Source organism: Hyperoodon ampullatus, assembly GCF_949752795.1.
Source record: "Hyperoodon ampullatus genome assembly, chromosome: 2".
Lineage (NCBI taxonomy): Eukaryota > Metazoa > Chordata > Mammalia > Artiodactyla > Ziphiidae > Hyperoodon > Hyperoodon ampullatus.
In genome coordinates this window covers 96,600,550-96,620,591 of record NC_136915.1, presented here as the reverse complement: position 1 = coordinate 96,620,591, position 20,042 = coordinate 96,600,550, and the positions used below count along the sequence as shown (strand labels likewise).

At 38.5% G+C, this 20,042-nt stretch overlaps 1 protein-coding gene across 1 annotated transcript in view; it reads left to right on the top strand.

The window, feature by feature from the left end:
• The window catches only part of SLC25A24 (solute carrier family 25 member 24), a gene marked incomplete at its 3' end in the record, with an annotated part of 78,759 nt that overhangs the window by 25,883 nt on the left and 32,834 nt on the right, over positions 1-20,042 (top strand). Inside the window, exon 5 of the mRNA XM_079727010.1 lies at positions 13,350-13,476. Within this exon, the coding sequence (XP_079583136.1) occupies positions 13,350-13,476 (127 nt within the window). The remainder of the gene's footprint in view (positions 1-13,349; positions 13,477-20,042) is intronic.

The following is a 20,042-nucleotide window of genomic DNA, read 5'->3' as shown; positions in this document are numbered from 1 at the left end:
ATTAGATGTTTGTCACTGTTCAACAGCTCTGGGGAGAAACGTTTATTGCGAAGCTTGCAGTAGTACTTATGACTAACCATGACATAATCTCTTCCTGGCAAACCCGTGGGTAGTTCAAGGACATGGGATGGTTCTCTTTGTGTTTTTGGTACTTGACATGATGAGTAAATAGAGCAAAAACTGACAGATAATGGCTTGATTAGATTATCTTTATGAATTAAAAAAATTTTATTTTGGGGGAGCAGTTTTATGTTCACAGCAAAATTAAGAGGAAGGTCTAGAGATTTCCCATATCTCACCTGCCCCCACGCATGCATAGCCTCCCCCATGATCAACATCTGATACCGAGTGGTAACATTTGTTACAGTTGATGAACCCACATTGACATATCACCCCAAGTCCATAGTTTACCTTAGGTGTTGTATATTCTATCGGTTTGGACAAATGTATGATGATGTGTATCCATCTTTACAGAATCGTACAGGGTATTTTTCACTGCACTAAAAATCCTCTCTGCTCTGCCTATTCATCCTTCCACCCATTTCTCCAACCGTCTGGCAGCCACTGATCTTTTTAATGTCTCTGTAGTTTTGCCTTTTCCAGAATATGATATTACTAGAATTATACAGTATGTAACCTTTTCAGATTGGCTTCTTTCACCTAGTAATATGCACTTAAGATTTCTCCATGTCTTTTCATGGCTTGATAGCTTTTTTCTTTCTCTTTTTTTTTTTTTTTTTTTTTTTTTAATCTTGTTTTATCTGTACTGCTTTCTCCCTCCCTCCTCCTCCCTACATCCCCAATTCTATTTTTTTTTTATTTTAATAAGGTCTGGCACCTTATTAGATGTCTGTTCGATGACTGTCTATGCATTTACTTTTATTTATTTATTTATTTACTTTACTTACTTACTTATTTTTATTTATTTATTTATTTTTTTTTTTTATTTTTATTTTTATTAGTTTCTGCTTTATAACAAAGTGAATCAGTCATACATATACATCTGTTCCCACATCCCCTCCCTCATGCATCTCCCTCCCTCCCACCCTCCCCATCCCACCCCTCCAGGCGGTCACAAAGCACCGAGCTGATCTCCCTGTGCTCTGTGGCTGCTTCCCACTATCTATCTACCTTACGTTTGGTAGTGTATATATGTCCATGCCTCTCTTTCCCTTTGTCACAGCTTACCCTTCCCCTTCCCCATATCCTCAAGTCCATTCTCAAGTAGGTCTGTGTCTTTATTCCCGTTTTACCCCTAGGTTCTTCATGACATTTTTTTTTTTTTAATTCCATATATATGTGTTAGCATACGGTATTTGTCTTTCTCTTTCTGACTTACTTCACTCTGTATGACAGACTCTAGGTCTATCCACCTCATTACAAATAGCTCAGTTTCGTTTCTTTTTATGGCTGAGTAATATTCCATTGTATATATGTGCCACATCTTCTTTATCCATTCATCCGATGATGGACACTTAGGTTGTTTCCAGCTCCGGGCTATTGTGAATAGAGCTGCAATGAACATTTTGGTACATGTCTCTTTTTGAATTATGGTTTTCTCAGGGTATATGCCTAGTAGTGGGATTGCTGGGTCATATGGTAGTTCTATTTGTAGTTTTTTAAGGAACCTCCATACTGTTCTCCATAGTGGCTGTACCAATTCACATTCCCACCAGCAGTGCAAGAGTGTTCCCTTTTCTCCACACCCTCTCCAGCATTTATTGTTTCTAGATTTCTTGATGATGGCCATTCTGACTGGTGTGAGATGATATCTCATTGTAGTTTTGATTTGCATTTCTCTAATGATTAATGATGTTGAGCATTCTTTCATGTGTTTGTTGGCAGTCTGTATATCTTCTTTGGAGAAATGCCTATTTAAGTCTTCTGCCCATTTTTGGATTGGGTTGTTTGTTTTTTTGCTATTGAGCTGCATGAGCTGTTTATAAATTTTGGAGATTAATCCTTTGTCCGTTGCTTCATTTGCAAATATTTTCTCCCATTCTGAGGGTTGTCTTTTGGTCTTGTTTATGGTTTCCTTTGCTGTGCAAAAGCTTTGAAGTTTCATTAGGTCCCATTTGTTTATCTTTGTTTTTATTTCCATTTCTCTAGGAGGTGGGTCCAAAAGGATCTTGCTGTGATTTATGTCATAGAGTGTTCTACCTATGTTTTCCTCTAAGAGTTTGATAGTTTCTGGCCTTACATTTAGGTCTTTAATCCATTTTGAGCTTATTTTTGTGTATGGTGTTAGGGAATGATCTAATCTCATACTTTTACATGTCCCTGTCCAGTTTTCCCAGCACCACTTATTGAAGAGGCTGTCCTTTCTCCACTGTACATTCCTGCCTCCTTTATCAAAGATAAGTTGGCCATATGTGCGTGGGTTTATCTCTGGGCTTTCTATCCTGATCCACTGATCTATCTTTCTGTTTTTATGCCAGTACCACACTGTCTTAATTACTGTAGCTTTGTAGTATAGTCTGAAGTCAGGCAGCCTGATTCCTCCAGCTCCGTTTTTCGTTCTCAAGATTGCTTTGGCTATTCGGGGTCTTTTGTTTTTCCAAACAAATTTTGAAATTTTTTGTTCTACTTCTGTGAAAAATGCCAGTGGTAGTTTGATAGGGATTGCATTGAATCTGTAGATTGCTTTGGGTAGTAGAGTCATTTTCACAATATTGATTCTTCCAATCCAGGAGCATGGTATATCTCTCCATCTATTTATATCATCTTTAATTTCTTTCATCAGTGTCTTATAATTTTCTGCATACAGGTCTTTTGTCTCCTTAGGTAGGTTTATTCCTAGATATTTTATTCTTTTTGTTGCAATGGTAAATGGGAGTGTTTTCTTGATTTCATTTTCAGATTTTTCATCATTAGTGTACAGGAATGCCAGAGATTTCTGTGCATTAATTTTGTATCCTGCTACTTTACCAAATTCATTGATTAGCTCTAGTAGTTTTTCGGTAGCATCTTTAGGATTCTCTATGTATAGTATCATGTCATCTGCAAACAGTGACAGCTTTACTTCTTCTTTTCCAATTTGGATTCCTTTTATTTCCTTTTCTTCTCTGATTGCTGTGGCTAAAACTTCCAAAACTATGTTGAATAAGAGTGGTGAGAGTGGGCAGCCTTGTCTTGTTCCTGATCTTAGTGGAAATGGTTTCAGTTTTTCACCATTGAGGACAATGTTGGCTGTGGGTTTGTCATATATGGCCTTTATTATGTTGAGGAAAGTTCCCTCTATGCCTACTTTCTGCAGGGTTTTTATCATAAATGGGTGTTGAATTTTGTCGAAAGCTTTCTCTGCATCTATTGAGATGATCATATGGTTTTTCTCCTTCAACTTGTTAATATGGTGTATCACATTGATTGATTTGCGTATATTGAAGAATCCTTGCATTCCTGGAATAAACCCCACTTGATCATGGTGTATGATCCTTTAAATGTGCTGTTGGATTCTGTTTGCTAGTATTTTGTTGAGGATTTTTGCATCTATGTTCATCAGTGATATTGGCCTGTAGTTTTCTTTCTTTGTGACATCCTTGCCTGGTTTTGGGATCAAGGTGATGGTGGCCTCGTAGAATGAGTTTGGGAGTGTTCCTTCCTCTGATATTGTTTGGAAGAGTTTGAGAAGGATGGGTGTTAGCTCTTCTCTAAATGTTTGATAGAATTCGCCTGTGAAGCCATCTGGTCCTGGGCTTTTGTTTGATGGAAGATTTTTAATCACAGTTTCAATTTCAGTGCTTGTGATTGGTCTATTCATATTTTCTATTTCTTCCTGAGTCAGTCTTGGTAGGTTGTGCATTTCTAAGAATTTGTCCATTTCTTCCAGGTTGTCCATTTTATTGGCATAGAGTTGCTTATAGTAATCTCTCATGATCTTTTGTATTTCTGCAGTGTCAGTTGTTACTTCTCCTTTTTCATTTCTAATTCTACTGATTTGAGTCTTCTCCCTTCTTTTCTTGATGAGTCTGGCTAATGGTTTGTCAATTTTGTTTATCTTCTCAAAGAACCAGCTTTTAGTTTGGTTGATCTTTGCTATCGTTTCCTTCATTTCTTTTTCATTTATTTCTGATCTGATCTTTATGATTTCTTTCCTTCTGCTAACTTTGGGGGTTTTTTGTTCTTCTTTCTCTAATTGCTTTAGGTGCAGGGTCAGGTTGTTTACTCGAAATGTTTCCTGTTTCTTAAGGTGGGATTGTATTGCTATAAACTTCCCCCTTAGAACTGCTTTTGCTGCGTCCCATAGGTTTTGGGTCGTCGTGTCTCCATTGTCATTTGTTTCTAAGTATTTCTTAATTTCCTCTTTGATTTCTTCAGTGATCACTTCATTATTGAGTAGTGTATTGTTTAGCCTCCATGTGTTTGTATTTTTTACAGATCTTTTCCTGTAATTGATGTCTAGTCTCATAGCATTGTGGTCGGAAAAGATACTTGATACAATTTCAATTTTCTTAAATTTACCAAGGCTTGATTTGTGACCCAAGATATGATCTATCCTGGAGAATGTTCCATGAGCACTTGAGAAAAATGTGTATTCTATTGTTTTTGGGTGGAATGTCCTATAAATATCAATTAAGTCCATCTTGTTTAATGTATCATTTAAAGCTTGTGTTTCCTTATTTATTTTCATTTTGGATGATCTGTCCATTGGTGAAAGTGGGGTGTTAAAGTCCCCTACTATGATTGTGTTACTGTCGATTTCCCCTTTTATGGCTGTTAGTATTTGCCTTATGTATTGAGGTGCTCCTATGTTGGGTGCATAAATATTTACAATTGTTATATCTTCTTCTTGGATCGATCCCTTTATCGTTATGTAGTGTCCTTCTTTGTCTCTTCTAATAGTCTTTATTTTAAAGTCTATTTTGTCTGATATAAGAATTGCTACTCCAGCTTTCTTTTGATTTCCATTTGCATGGAATATCTTTTTCCATCCCCTTACTTTCAGTCTGTATGTGTCTCTAGGTCTGAAGTGGGTCTCTTGTAGACAGCATATATATGGGTCTTGTTTTTGTATCCATTCAGCCACTCTGTGTCTCTTGGTGGGAGCATTTAGTCCATTTACATTTAAGGTAATTATTGATATGTATGTTCCTATTCCCATTTCCTTAATGGCTTTGGGTTCGTTATTGTAGGTATAGTCCTTCTGTTGTGTTTCTTGCCTAGAGAAGTTCCTTTAGCATTTGTTGTAAAGCTGGTTTGGTGGTGCTGAACTCTCTCAGCTTTTGCTTGTCTGTAAAGGTTTTAATTTCTCCATCAAATCTGAATGAGATCCTTGCTGGGTAGAGTAATCTTGGTTGCAGGTTTCTCTCCTTCATCACTTTCATTATGTCCTGCCACTCCCTTCTGGCTTGTAGAGTTTCTGCTGAGAGATCAGCTGTTAACCTGATGGGGATTCCCTTGTGTGTTATTTGTTGTTTTTCCCTTGCTGCTTTTAATATGATTTCTTTGTGTTTAATTTTTGACAGTTTGATTAATATGTGTCTTGGCGTATTTCTTCTTGGATTTATTCTGTATGGGACTCTCTGTGCCTCCTGGACTTGATTAACTATTTCCTTTCCCATATTAGGGAAGTTTTCAACTATAATCTCTTCAAATATTTTCTCAGTCCCTTTCTTTTTCTCTTCTTCTTCTGGAACCCCTATAATTCGAATGTTGGTGCGTTTAATGTTGTCCCAGAGGTCTCTGAGACTGTCCTCTGTTCTTTTCATTCTTTTTTCTTTATTTTTCTCTGCATCAGTTATTTCCACTATTTTATCTTCCACCTCACTTATCCGTTCTTCTGCCTCAGTTATTCTGCTATTGATCCCATCTAGAGTATTTTTCATTTCATTTATTGTGTTTTTAATCGATGCTTGATTCATCTTTAGTTCTTCTAGGTCCTTGTTAACTGTTTCTTGCATATTGTCTGTTCTATTTCCAAGATTTTGGATCTTGGAAATAGAATCTTGGATCAGCTTTACTATCATTATTCTGAATTCTTTTTCAGGTAGACTGCCTATTACCTCTTCATTTGTTAGGTCTGGTAGGTTTTTATCTTGCTCCTTCACCTGCTGTGTGTTTTTCTGCTTTCTCATTTTGCTTATGTTACTGTGTTTGGGGTCTCCTTTTTGCAGGCTGCAGATTCGTAGTTCCCGTTGTTTTTGGTGTCTGTCCCCCGTGGCTAAGGTTGTTTCAGTAGGTTGTGTAGGCTTCCTGGTGGGGGGGACTAATGCCTGTGTTCTGGTGGTTGAAGCTCGATCTTGTCTTTCTGGTGGACAGGTCCACGTCTGGTGGTGTGTTTTGGGGTGCCTGTGGCCTTATTATGTTTTTAGGTATCCTCTCTGCTAATGGGTGGGGTTGTGTTCCTGCCTTGCTAGTTGCTTGGCATAGGGTGACCAGCACTGTAGCTTGCTGGTCGTTGACTGAAGCTGGGTGCTGGTGTTGAGATGGAGATCCCTGGGAGATTTTCGCTGCTTGATATTATGTGGAGCTGGGAGGTCTCTTGTGGACGCGTGTCCTGAAGTTGGCTCTCCCACTTCAGAGGCACAGCACTAACTCCTGGCTGCAGCACCAAGAGCCTTTCATCCACCCGGCTCAGAATAACAGTGAGAAAAAGTAGAAAGAAATAATTAGTAGAAGAAAGAAAGAGAGATTGAAAGAAAGGAAGAAGGGAAGTAAGGAAGGAAGGAAGGAAGAAAGAAAGAAAGGGAGGGAGGATGGATGGAAAGAAAGGAAAGAAAGGAGGGAGGGAGGGAGGAATGAAAGCAAAAGGAAGAGTGAATGGAAGAAGAGAGGGAGGGAGGGAGGGAGGAAAGAAAGAAAGAAAGACAGGAGGGAGGGAGGGAGGAAGGAAAGAAAAAGAAAGTGGAAAGAAGAAGGGTGGGAGGGAGGGAGGGATGGAGGAAAGAAAAAGAAAGAAGGAAAGGAGGAGCGGAGGGAGGGAGGAAGGGAAGGGAGGAAAATAAGAAAGAGCAGGTAAAGTAAAATAGAATAAAGTATGAAATATAGTAGCGTTATTAAAATTAAAAAGTAATTATTGAAAAAAAACACGGACCGAAAGAACCCTGGGACATATGGTGGAAGGAAAGCTATACAGAGAGAATCTTACACAGAAGATTACACATACACATTCACAAAAAGAGAGCAGGGGGAAAAATCAAAAATCTTGCTCTCCAAGTCCACCTCCTCGATTTGGGATAATTCGTTGTAAAAAGAGGAAAAGGGCGAAAAGTCTGAAATCTTGCTAAGTCCACCTCCTTAATTTGAGATAATTCGTTGTAAAAAGAGGAAAAAAAAAAGGGGGGAAAGTCTTAAATCTTGTCCTCAAGGTCCACTTCCTCAATTTGGGATGATTCGCTGTCCATTCATGCACTCCACAGACGCAGGGCACATCAAATGGACCGTGGAGCTTTAATCCGCTGCCTCGGAGGCTGCACAGAGAGATTTCCCTGTCTCTGCTCTCACAGCTCCCGGGTCTCAGCCTTGGACCTGGCCCCACCTCTGCGCGTAGGTCGCCGGAGGGCGTCCGTTCTTCGCTCAGACAGGACGGGTTTAAAGGAGCCGCTGATTCGGGGGCTCTGGCTCACTCAGGCAGAGGGGAGGGAGGGGAATGCCCTCTCCTCGCGCACCAGGCAACAAAAGGGAAAAAAGTCTCTTGCCTCTCCGGTAGCTCCAGACCCTTTCCCCGGACTCCCTCCGGGCTAGCACTAACCCCTTCAGGGTCTCTTCCTGCCGCCAGCCCCAGACCTCTCCCTGCGCTCCGACTGAAAGCCGATACCCGAGCCTCAGCTCCCAGCCCCGCCCGCCCTGGCGGCCGAGCAGACAAGTCTCTCGGGCTGGTGTGTGCCTGAGGGCACCGATCCTCTGTGCCAAAATCTCTCTGCTTTGCCCTCCACACCCCTGTTGCTGTGCTCTCCTCCGCTACTCCGAAGCTTTCCCCCTCCGCCACCTGCAGTCTCCGCCCTCGAAGGGGCTTGTAGTGTGTAGAAACCTTCCCTCCTTCACGGCTCCCTCCCACTGGTGCAGGTCCCGTCCATATCCTATTGTCTCTGTTTATTCTTTTTTTCTTTTGACCTACCCAGGTATGTGGGGAGTTTCTTGCCTTTTGGGGGGTCTGAGGTCTTCTGTCAGCGTTCAGTAGGTGTTCTGTTGGAGTTGTTCCACGTGTAGATGAATTTCTGATGTATCTGTGGGGAGGAAGGTGATCTCCGCGTCTTACTCTTCCGCCATCTTCCTCCGGCTCCGCTTTTTTCTTTCTAGCACTGAATAATGGTCCATTGTCTGGATGTACCACAGTTTACTTACCCGTTCACCTACATCTTGGCTGCTTCCAATTTTGGCAATTATGAATAAAGCTGCTACAAACATTTGCGTTTAGATTTTCATGTGGACATACATTTTCAGCTCCTTTGGGTAGATACCAAGGAGCATGATTGCTGGATTATATGGTAAAAGTGTGTTTAGTTTTGTAAGAAATTGCCAAACTGTCTTCTAAAGTGTACCATTTTGCATTCCCACCAGCATGAGAGTTCTTGTTACTCCTTCTGAATTTTAACATTCAAGTTTTTAAAGAGTACTCCATATTTTTAAAAGTAACTTATGTAAAAAGTGGAATTTTGACTGTGAAGCTACACTTCCACACTTCCAGTGGTGCCAGATGAGGGACCACAGGTATGTCTATAGGGAAGCCAGAGCTCTCAGTGGTTACGGAAAGTGGCGATTAAGAAGATACCATAAACGTTGTTTATGAGTATCTCCTGGACCCCAGTTGACTTAACTTCTGCCCATTTTGAGATTATCCTCCCAAGTGTGCTGCCACAATCTGTATAGATGGAGATGGGACTCCTGTTCAGCACCCGTGCTCTGGAGCCACTGCAGATACTGAGTGAAGATAAGGAACTGGGGGAGAGGTTCACAGAAGGAAAGACCCACATAGTCAGATTTTCATTCTGGTCCCAAGCTTCATTACAATAATTCCCAAGTGCCTTAACCTTAGAAGAAGAAGCGTTAGGTGTGACCAGACAACTTAAAAAGAAAAAAATGTTGGACCAACACCACCAGTCATTATGGCCTCACAGTCCATGTCTCAAAACTCCTCTACCCACTTTTCTCTAAAAAGAAGTTCTACCTTTAGAGACAGACCTGTGTGGAGGTTTCTCAGGAAGCTTCTGGAGAAAAGGCTCTTCCTGGAGTGAGGTGGGAAAAAAGGGAGTCTGATTGGCTGATCTGGGAGTGAGGCCGGAACTCCATGGCCTCACACTCCAGGCCTGGCCTCCAGCACCAACCCCTCTGAGGCTCCCAGCGCATCTCGGGCTTCTGCTCTGGAGCCGTGGCGATGAACCGTCCCCTTTCTGTTCTGTACTTGGCCCAGGGGCTTTGGCTTTGGTAGCAGAGAGGCGGCTGCTACCTTAGGTCTTTTCCAACTCAGCCTGTGGTGGGCAGAGATCACCATCCTCTCTCTCACTTCCACCTCGGGGAGACTAACGGGGGTCACAGCGTGGACCACCCGAAGCACTTCTGCTGCCAGAGACATCCCAGATGGACGCCTTTTGTGAAGAACTGTTTTCGTACCTAGACCATAATGAAGATGGAACCCTGGACATCCTTGAACTTCAGGAAGGCCTGCAGGATGTAGGGGTCATTCAGGATGAAGGGAAGGTGGGCTTCAGTGGGGCTGTGGTCGGAGAGATGTTGGGTTTGAGAATTCTGGAGGAGCCTTGGGCAGAGAAGGGTAAAGCCAAATGTACACGTTCCCAAGCTTGATGCTGGGCCCCACTATAGTTTTCAGGTCTATTACCAACGTTACTGTATGAAGAATAACAACGTTACTAATTCTCCTCTCAAGCATTTTTCTCAATTTTCTCCCTGGCTTTAATAACACTTCTAAATTCAAATTGCTGTCAAGATGTTGGCTGAAACCTTGTTTTTGGAGTCACCTTGTTCAGTGTACTCACCTGTTATTAGTAGCCTAGATGTGCATTTAGGCCAAAGATGCTCTCTTCCCACCTTGGGGAACTGGCATAATCACTGTGTGTTTTGGGAGTTGTGTGGTAGTTGGAAATTCTCTAATAGTGTATTTTGGTTTCTGTTCTTGGAAGGAGGGCAATCAGTCGGAGTGGCTTGTACTCTTGGGGTTTCTCCCATGCTGATGTTTCCTCATAAGGTGCCTTTATCATCAGACTTTTGAAGAATGAGCTTGGGCATTGTTTCCTTTGCAAATCTTTTCCCCAGCAACCTAGATGAGAGGATCCTTCTCAGTATGCAGTGCCTAATGCATATTTCTATGAGTGTATTTCCAAGTTATCGTCTGTTCAGAAGTTATTATTGAGTATAATTATTACTTTCCAATGATCTTTGCTCTTTGGATGTTTAACCCAATAGTTGGAGATCCATGAGAGTTAAAGACTGGCAGATTCATTTAAGATAATTGGCACTTCATGCTCAAAAAACTGTCAAATGAGTTCTGTCATGTTAAGATTTGGTAAAACTCTTCCTATTAGCCATGTGAACTTTGGGAGTCTTTATTTTGATCATTCACTTAGTCATTGATCAGTTGTATTTTGAGCACATTCTATATGCCAAGCACTGTGTCCTGGTTTCCTCATTTGTAACATCAGAGGCCTGGACTGGATGTTGTCCATGGACCAGACCAGTCCATAATATTATCTCTGTAAAGTTTACTTGGATTTTTAAATTGTGTTTTTCCTTTTAAACCTAAATGTCCTTCATGCTTTTTTAAAGCTACTCTTGTACTTAGATTTTCACATGTGACTTGTATTGATATTTGTTTATTTGATACAAACTAACCTTTCATAAGAAATTCAGGATTATGCCATAAACAAGCTTAACCCTTTAAAACACATTTCTTCTTTATCAGAACAAATTTTTTTGCATATTTGTCTTTTGTTTTTGGTAAGAGGTGGTGTGAGCCATATAAAGGCTTTTTTTATTACTGATGATGTCTCACATATCAAAACTCTGGCAGTCTCTGCACCAGCCACATAGAACCTTATATTTCAGGGAAACTGATGTGGCTTTTCCTCAGGTGATGGTGACATCTCTAGGAAGTTTTGATGTGAGTTTTCTCCCCCATGTCTCCAGCTTCCGCAGTAGAAGTTTATTTATATAGATTGAGAATTCAATTGAATTTTTAAATATAGAAATTGTACTTACATACTGCTAAGAAAGAAAAGATACAACTTTTTATTCTGATAACAGATTTTTTGAATGATATTTGATTTGGTTTGTTTTTTTGCTGTAAAAGGTGAGAGACTGAATATGCAAATAGACAGTGGTTAGACCATATTTAAAATTGAACTTTGAATTTCATAATGTGTGCAAATGTCAAATCACTATGTAGTACACCTGAAACTAATTTAATACTGTATGTCAACTATATTTCAATTAAAAAAATTTGAACTTTGACCTAAGACCTACCCAGAAAACTACCCCTTGTCTATAATAAACAATCCAGGAAGCCAACCCGCTGTAAGTCAGACTTACTGGAAGCCAGAATGCTATCTCTAGTGACAGTCCAGGAAGCTAAACAATAACTTGTGTAACAGTCAGTCCCAAATGGCCAGAAATTAATTGATAACTGACATTTTCCCCAATTTTTGTCCCTGCTTCCAACTTAGGACCAACCAGAAAAAGCCAAATATGCCCCCCTAACCAATCACACAGGAAGCCCCACTTTTGCTTTAGCCCGCCTACAGTTTTCCCAGGCCAACAGTCTCCAATCAGGGCACACCCCAAAACTCCTTTTTTTTCTACTATAAAGCTTTCCCACTCTTCTTCCTGCCTTTGAGCCAAAATACAAGTGACAGTGGTTGACTTCCTTACTATAGTAATCTCAGAATAAACAGCCTTTCCTTTTCTCCTTTGACTGGTCTTTATTTCCACAGAGGAATAGTCAAGAAAACTCAAAAGTCAGTCATTAGGGCTTCCCTGGTGGCGCAGTGGTTGAGAGTCTGCCTGCCGATGCAGGGGACACGGGTTCGTGCCCCGGTCCGGGAAGATCCCACATGCTGCAGAGCGGCTGGGCCTGTGAGCCATGGCCGCTGGGCCTGCACATCTGGAGCCTGTGCTCCTCAACGGGAGAGGCCACAACAGTGAGAGGCCCGCGTACCGCAAAAAAAAAAAAAAAAAAAAAGTCAGTCATTAGACAGTTGTAACTCTGGGAATCTTTATTTACTGTAACAGAGGCTAATGAAATATGGGTAAAAAAATCAGGCTGTTCAAAGATAGCGTTAGAGATGTCCTTTAACTTGTAATTTCTAAAATGATAGTTGTTCACTGTTACTTTCATTGACCAAAATATAAACTTCTTAAATGAAACTTCAGTACATAAATGGGGCCCCAGAACGCTGTGACATTTTCTCTTGGATTATACAAATCTCAGTGTATGTGTTGAGTAATCAGAAAATAATTTCCAGATGAAAATCATCCTCAATCTAATTTGTAAAAGTAATTAAATATCAATAATTATTTTTCAGTGACAATACAAATGTATTTGCTTTTAAAACTGTAAGTAATAATTGATGGCATTTAGGTTGCAGATAAGAGAATCCTAGTCATACTAGTTTAAACAAAAAAGGCTAGAATTCTTTGGAGATACCCTTTATTAGTTTTAGGAAGCACCATTCCTAGTTTGCTCAGAGTTTTTAGTCACAAATGGTATTTAATCCATCAAATGTTTTTCCGCATTTATTAAAGTAACCACATGACTTTTCTTTTTTATTCTGTTACTGTGGTAAATTTCAAGATTAAAAAAAATATGTGTTAACCTAACCTGGGATTACTGTAATACATTTATCTTGTGTATGTATGTGTGTCCATATATAGTGTTATGTATATACGTATTATGTACATATGTATATATAATATATAGTATTATACATGTACATATGTGTATGTATAATACATATAGTATTATATGTGTATATATATATAGTATCGATTTATATATTGTTGTATTCATATAATTATATATATAGTATCAATTTTATATATTGTAACCATATATATTATGTATATATATATATTATGTGTGTGTATATATTAATACATATATTTGTGTGAAATAATATTATTTCTTTCTCAAAAGGAATGATTTTTCTTAATAGAGATAGTTTGATATGACAGCTTTTTATAAGAATCATCTTTAGGAAAAGATTATTTAATTTTGGAAATTAAAGGGAAAAATACTATTTTAAACATTTAAATTTAGGTCAAGATTTTGTCTTATATCTTGGGATTTATAAAATACAAGTCTTAATAGGAAAACAGCCAATCTGCTTGACGTGTTTGTACAAAAAATCTAGTATTTTTAACCCATATAAAAATATCTCTAATTTTTTTCTTTTTTGTAGAAAATTTTTACTACTGGTGATGTCAACAGAGATGGAAAGCTGGATTTTGAAGAATTTATGAAGTACCTGAAAGACCATGAGAAACAAATGAAATTGGCATTTAAGAGTTTGGACAAAAATAATGATGGTGTGTCTTTCTTTTCTATTTATCACCAGCTATGAGGAAGCACATTTCATGCTTCCAAAAGTCTAAAACAATGTATATTTAGTTGATCTATTTTTAGATGATAATTATTACTTGTGTTAATACTTGTTTTTCTTAGTAATGTGATTTTTATATAGAATGTTTTTAGTGAAGAAAAGTTATATGTAGCTTTGCCCAATGAATCATAAATTGTGAGTAGGGCCTTTGTAAAATATTAATTATGGAACCTTATACTGATTTGACTTAAAGCTATGGGTTAAAAATAATAATTATGTTTTTTTGCTCTCTGGGCAAGAGAGTTATTTTTATTCATACTAAGCATGAGTATTATATATTCTAAAATTTAAACAACTTTCAGATTATCTTATATTTGATAGTCTTTTTGAAAGAATTACATGTGATCAAAGAAGATGCTCTGATTCTGAAAGTTAGAAAAGAAAATAGCAGATAAACGTTTAAATATATACCTTCTGATTGGGATTATAGTTTTTCTATTTAGATTAATAGCTTGGAGTTAGAGTCCCAGTCATGTGGAGCAAGAAGTAAGGGCCACCGTAGGAGAAAGGGAAGAGCTATCAAACCCTTATCACCAGAGGCAACCTTTGATAGGAAGAGGGCATTTATTTAAAAAATGTATAATGCAGCCTCAGACCCCTCCCCACGCATGAGTGGTCAAGGCCATTTCATTCAAGATTTGTTATTCAAGAAACAAGTTAAACAAATAAATTGAGAGAAAATATGGTTCATACCAAGGATAGGCAAACTTATTTTTTTTTTAAAAGTCCAGATAGTATTTTAGCTTAGTGGGCCGTGTGATCTCAGTTGCAGGTACTCATTTCTGCTGTCACAGTGCAGAAACAGTCATAGATAATATGTAAGTGAGTAGGCATGGCTGTGTTCCAATAAAACTTTATTTACAAAAGCAGGCAACTGGCCTTATTCGGCCAGAGGGTTATAGTTTGCTGATCCCTGATTTTTACTGAACATTAACTTCAGTTAGACTCAAGGCAAGTTCAAGAAACAACTAAACCCTTTGAACGGTTTTGATGATCGTTCAAATCTGTGACTTGGCTAGGAAGAGCTGAGTTTGTGGTGGAAAGTAGTACTGTTAGAATATTTGTTACCACCCATAAACCTTACATTGTATGTTTCAAGTCTACCTTAGTCCAATCGTGTAGCAAAATTCAATTCTTACAATCAAATTTATTTCTTCCCACAAACTTTCATCCCACCTGAACCCTCTAAAGTTCAGCTGCAGAGAAGGGACTGTCTATATAGTGTTAGGGCAGGCAGTAGCGGGAGATGAAGCTACCTCAGGACCATAAGTAGAGGCTAAGTAGATAAGTAGAGGCTGATCATTCAGTACCTACAGTATGCACGTATCAATGGTCCATTTCAGAAAATTCTAAATGAACCAGAAGAAATAATTAAAGGTGAAATATTTTTATTTTATTTTTTATTGAGGTATAGTTGATTTATAATGTGTTAAAGATGAAATTTGTAGTAAATACAAACAGTTTCCCCTCAGTTTATCTTGTTTTTGTATTTAAAAACACTTTTTCATTATAGGTTCATACTTTTGTTTATTAGACTTTCTTAAAGCAAAGCATATACAGTCTATCCTCATTATTCATGAATTCTGTATTTGAGAATTTTTCTACTTGCTAAAATTTAACTCCATAAATAACCCCCAAATCAATACTCACAGTGCTTTTGCAGTCATTCATGGATTTGCACTGAGCAGCCACAAATTTCATTTGCTTGGTGAGCACATTTCTAAAGCTGAGATAGAAAGAGGCGATGTGCTGCATTCTTGTTTTAGCTTTTTTATGGTAAACAAGTCCTTCTGCAGTCTACTTGGTGCCATGTTTTTTGCATTTTTGTGCTTTTTATTGGTGATTTCACTATTTGCAGTGGCTCCCAAGAACAGTGCTGAAATGCTGTCAAGTGTTCTTAAATGTGGGAAGGCTGTGATGTGCCTTTGGAAGAAAATACGTGTGTAAGAAAAGCTTCACTCAAGCATGAGTTATAGTGCTGTTGACCATGAGTTCAATGTTTATGAGTCAATAATATATATTAAGCAAGGTGTCTTTAAACAGAAACACACAGAAAACAAGGTTTTGTATTGATTGGTGGATGAGAATATTGTGACCAGAGGCACAGGAGCCTAACCCTGTATTTCCCTTAGGAACAGTGGTTCGGCTCTTTAGTTCTGTGTTCATGGTGACCTTATAGAAAGTAACTACAGTGAATAATGAGAATCAACTGTACTTCTTTGAGAGTGCAATCATAAAGGAGATTATTCAGAGTGGTATTTGAAAAATTTCATCGTTAACAGGGTGACACCTCTAACTGCTCTTACATTGTCCAGATTCTCATGCTGCTCCTTTCTTCTCCCTGGGAGAAGTCTCTCCAAATCCTGTCATTCCTTCAAAGTCCTTCCCTTAAAGGGAGTCTTTCCTTTCACCACTAACAGTAATTTTTGTCTTCCTCTTTTCCTAGAGAACTTTGCTGTTAATCCTGGTTTGGCATCAGACCCTTTGGTTTGTTTACCTGTTCCATGCATCTTAGTCTTAGAATCCTCATGGGTCTGTGGGATGCTTGAGGGAAATGCAATCTTACATTTATTGCTTATGTTTTCTCTTTCTTCTTCTCTTCTGATTCTTCTCCTTTCTACAACATGCTCTAATTGCTCTTATAATAATAGTTTTCCTACTTGCATCATCCTACTATCCTGCTTTATTTTTATTGCCAGATTTCTCAAAAGAATATTCCAGACTCTTTGGCTTCATTTAGTCATTTTCTACTTTCTTTTAACTCAGTGCCTTACATCTTTATGTATAATAAATGCTTAATCATTTATTAAAATGTAGAAATGCATTCTTTAAAATTAATAGATCCTAGCTTAATTGACTTTACCTCAAAGTCAGAGTATCTTGATTTGAATCTCAGTTCTGCTGCTTCTTTTTTTTTTTTTAATTAGTTTCTGCTTTATAACAAAGTGAATCAGTCATACATATACATCTGTTCCCACATCCCTTCCCTCATGCATCTCCCTCCCTCCCACCCTCCCCATCCCACCCCTCCAGGCAGTCACAAAGCACCCACCTGTGCTCTGCGGCTGCTTCCCACTATCTATCTACCTTACGTTTGGTAGTGTATATATGTCCATGCCTCTCTTTCGCTTTGTCACAGCTTACCCTTCCCCCTCCCCATATCCTCAAGTCCATTCTCAAGTAGGTCTGTGTCTTTATTCCCGTTTTACCCCTAGGTTCTTCATGACATTTTTAAAAAAAATTCCATATATATGTGTTAGCATACGGTATTTGTCTTTCTCTTTCTGACTTACTTCACTCTGTATGACAGACTCTAGGTCTATCCACCTCATTATAAATAGCTCAGTTTCGTTTCTTTTTATGGCTGAGTAATATTCCATTGTATATATGTGCCACATCTTCTTTATCCATTCATCCGATGATGGACACTTAGGTTGTTTCCAGCTCCGGGCTATTGTGAATAGAGCTGCAATGAACATTTTGGTACATGTCTCTTTTTGAATTATGGTTTTCTCAGGGTATATGCCTAGTAGTGGGATTGCTGGGTCATATGGTAGTTATATTTGTAGTTTTTTAAGGAACCTCCATACTGTTCTCCATAGTGGCTGTACCAATTCACATTCCCACCAGCAGTGCAAGAGTGTTCCCTTTTCTCCACACCCTCTCCAGCATTTATTGTTTCTAGATTTCTTGATGATGGCCATTCTGACTGGTGTGAGATGATATCTCATTGTAGTTTTGATTTGCATTTCTCTAATGATTAATGATGTTGAGCATTCTTTCATGTGTTTGTTGGCAGTCTGTATATCTTCTTTGGAGAAATGCCTATTTAAGTCTTCTGCCCATTTTTGGATTGGCTTGTTTGTTTTTTTGCTATTGAGCTGCATGAGCTGCTTATAAATTTTGGAGATTAATCCTTTGTCAGTTGCTTCATTTGCAAATATTTTCTCCCATTCTGAGGGTTGTCTTTTGGTCTTGTTTATGGTTTCCTTTGCTGTGCAAAAGCTTTTAAGTTTCATTAGGTCCCATGTGTTTATTTTTGTCTTTATTTCCATTTCTCTAGGAGGTGGGTCAAAAAGGATCTTGCTGTGATTTATGTCATAGAGTGTTCTGCCTATGTTTTCCTCTAAGAGTTTGATAGTGTCTGGCCTTACATTTAGGTCGTTAATCCATTTTGAGCTTATTTTTGTGTATGGTGTTAGGGAGTGATCTAATCTCATACTTTTACATGTCCCTGTCCAGTTTTCCCAGCACCACTTATTGAAGAGACTGTCCTTTCTCCACTGTACATTCCTGCCTCCTTTATCAAAGATAAGGTGACCATATGTGCGTGGGTTTATCTCTGGGCTTTCTATCCTGTTCCATTGATCTATCTTTCTGTTTTTGTGCCAGTACCATACTGTCTTGATTACTGTAGCTTTGTAGTATAGTCTGAAGTCAGGGAGCCTGATTCCTCCAGCTCCATTTTTCGTTCTCAAGATTGCTTTGGCTATTCGGGGTCTTTTGTGTTTCCATACAAATTGTGAAATTTTTTGTTCTAGTTCTGTGAAAAATGCCAGTGGTAGTTTGATAGGGATTGCATTGAATCTGTAGATTGCTTTGGGTAGTAGAGTCATTTTCACAATGTTGATTCTTCCAATCCAAGAACATGGTACATCTCTCCATCTATTTGTATCATCTTTAATTTCTTTCATCAGTGTCTTATAATTTTCTGCATACAGGTCTTTTGTCTCCTTAGGTAGGTTTATTCCTAGACATTTTTTTCTTTTTGTTGCAATGGTAAATGGGAGTGTTTCCTTGATTTCACTTTCAGATTTTTCATCATTAGTATATAGGAATGCCAGAGATTTCTGTGCATTAATTTTGTATCCTGCTACTTTACCAAATTCATTGATTAGCTCTAGTAGTTTTCTGGTAGCTTCTTTAGGATTCTCTAGGTATAGTATCATGTCATCTGCAAACAGTGACAGCTTTACTTCTTCTTTTCCGATTTGGATTCCTTTTATTTCCTTTTCTTCTCTGATTGCTGTGGCTAAAACTTCCAAAACTATGTTGAATAAGAGTGGTGAGAGTGGGCAACCTTGTCTTGTTCCTGATCTTAGTGGAAATGGTTTCAGTTTTTCACCATTGAGGATGATGCTGGCTGTGGGTTTGTCATATATGCCCTTTATTATGTTGAGGAAAGTTCCCTCTATGCCTACTTTCTGCAGGGTTTTTATCATAAATGGGTGTTGAATTTTGTCGAAAGCTTTCTCTGCATCTATTGAGATGATCATATGGTTTTTCTCCTTCAATTTGTTAATATGGTGTATCACGTTGATTGATTTGCGTATATTGAAGAATCCTTGCATTCCTGGAATAAACCCCACTTGATCATGGTGTATGATCCTTTTAATGGGCTGTTGGATTCTGTTTGCTAGTATTTTGTTGAGGATTTTTGCATCTATGTTCATCAGTGATATTGGCCTGTAGTTTTCTTTCTTTGTGACATCCTTGTCTGGTTTTGGGATCAAGGTGATGGTGGCCTCGTAGAATGAGTTTGGGAGTGTTCCTCCCTCTGCTATATTTTGGAAGAGTTTGAGAAGGATAGGTGTTAGCTCTTCTCTAAATGCTTGATAGAATTCGCCTGTGAAGCCATCTGGTCCTGGGCTTTTGTTTGTTGGAAGATTTTTTATCACAGTTTCAATTTCAGTGCTTGTGATTGGTCTGTTCATATTTTCTATTTCTTCCTGATTCAGTCTTGGCAGGTTGTGCATTTCTAAGAATTTGTCCATTTCTTCCACGTTGTCCATTTTATTGGCATAGAGTTGCTTGTAGTAATCTCTCATGATCTTTTGTATTTCTGCAGTGTCAGTTGTTACTTCTCCTTTTTCATTTCTATTGATTTGAGTCTTCTCCCTTTTTTTCTTGATGAGTCTGGCTAATGGTTTATCAATTTTGTTTATGTTCTCAAAGAACCAGCTTTTAGTTTTATTGATCTTTGCTATCGTTTCCTTCATTTCTTTTTCATTTATTTCTGATCTGATTTTTATGATTTCTTTCCTTCTGCTAACTTTGGGATGTTTTTGTTCTTCTTTCTCTAATTGCTTTAGGTGCAAGTTTAGTTGGTTTATTCGAGATGTTTCCTGTTTCTTAAGGTGGGATTGTATTGCTATAAACTTCCCTCTTAGAACTGCTTTTGCTGCATCCCATAGGTTTTGGGTCGTCGTGTCTCCATTGTCATTTGTTTCTAGGTATTTTTTAATTTCCTCTTTGATTTCTTCAGTGATCACTTCGTTATTAAGTAGTGTATTGTTTAGCCTCCATGTGTTTGTATATTTTACAGCTCTTTTCCTGTAATTGATATCTAGTCTCATAGCATTGTGGTCGGAAAAGATACCTGATACAATTTCAATTTTCTTAAATTTACCAAGGCTTGATTTGTGACCCAAGATATGATCTATCCTGGAGAATGTTCCATGAGCACTTGAGAAAAATGTGTATTCTGTTGTT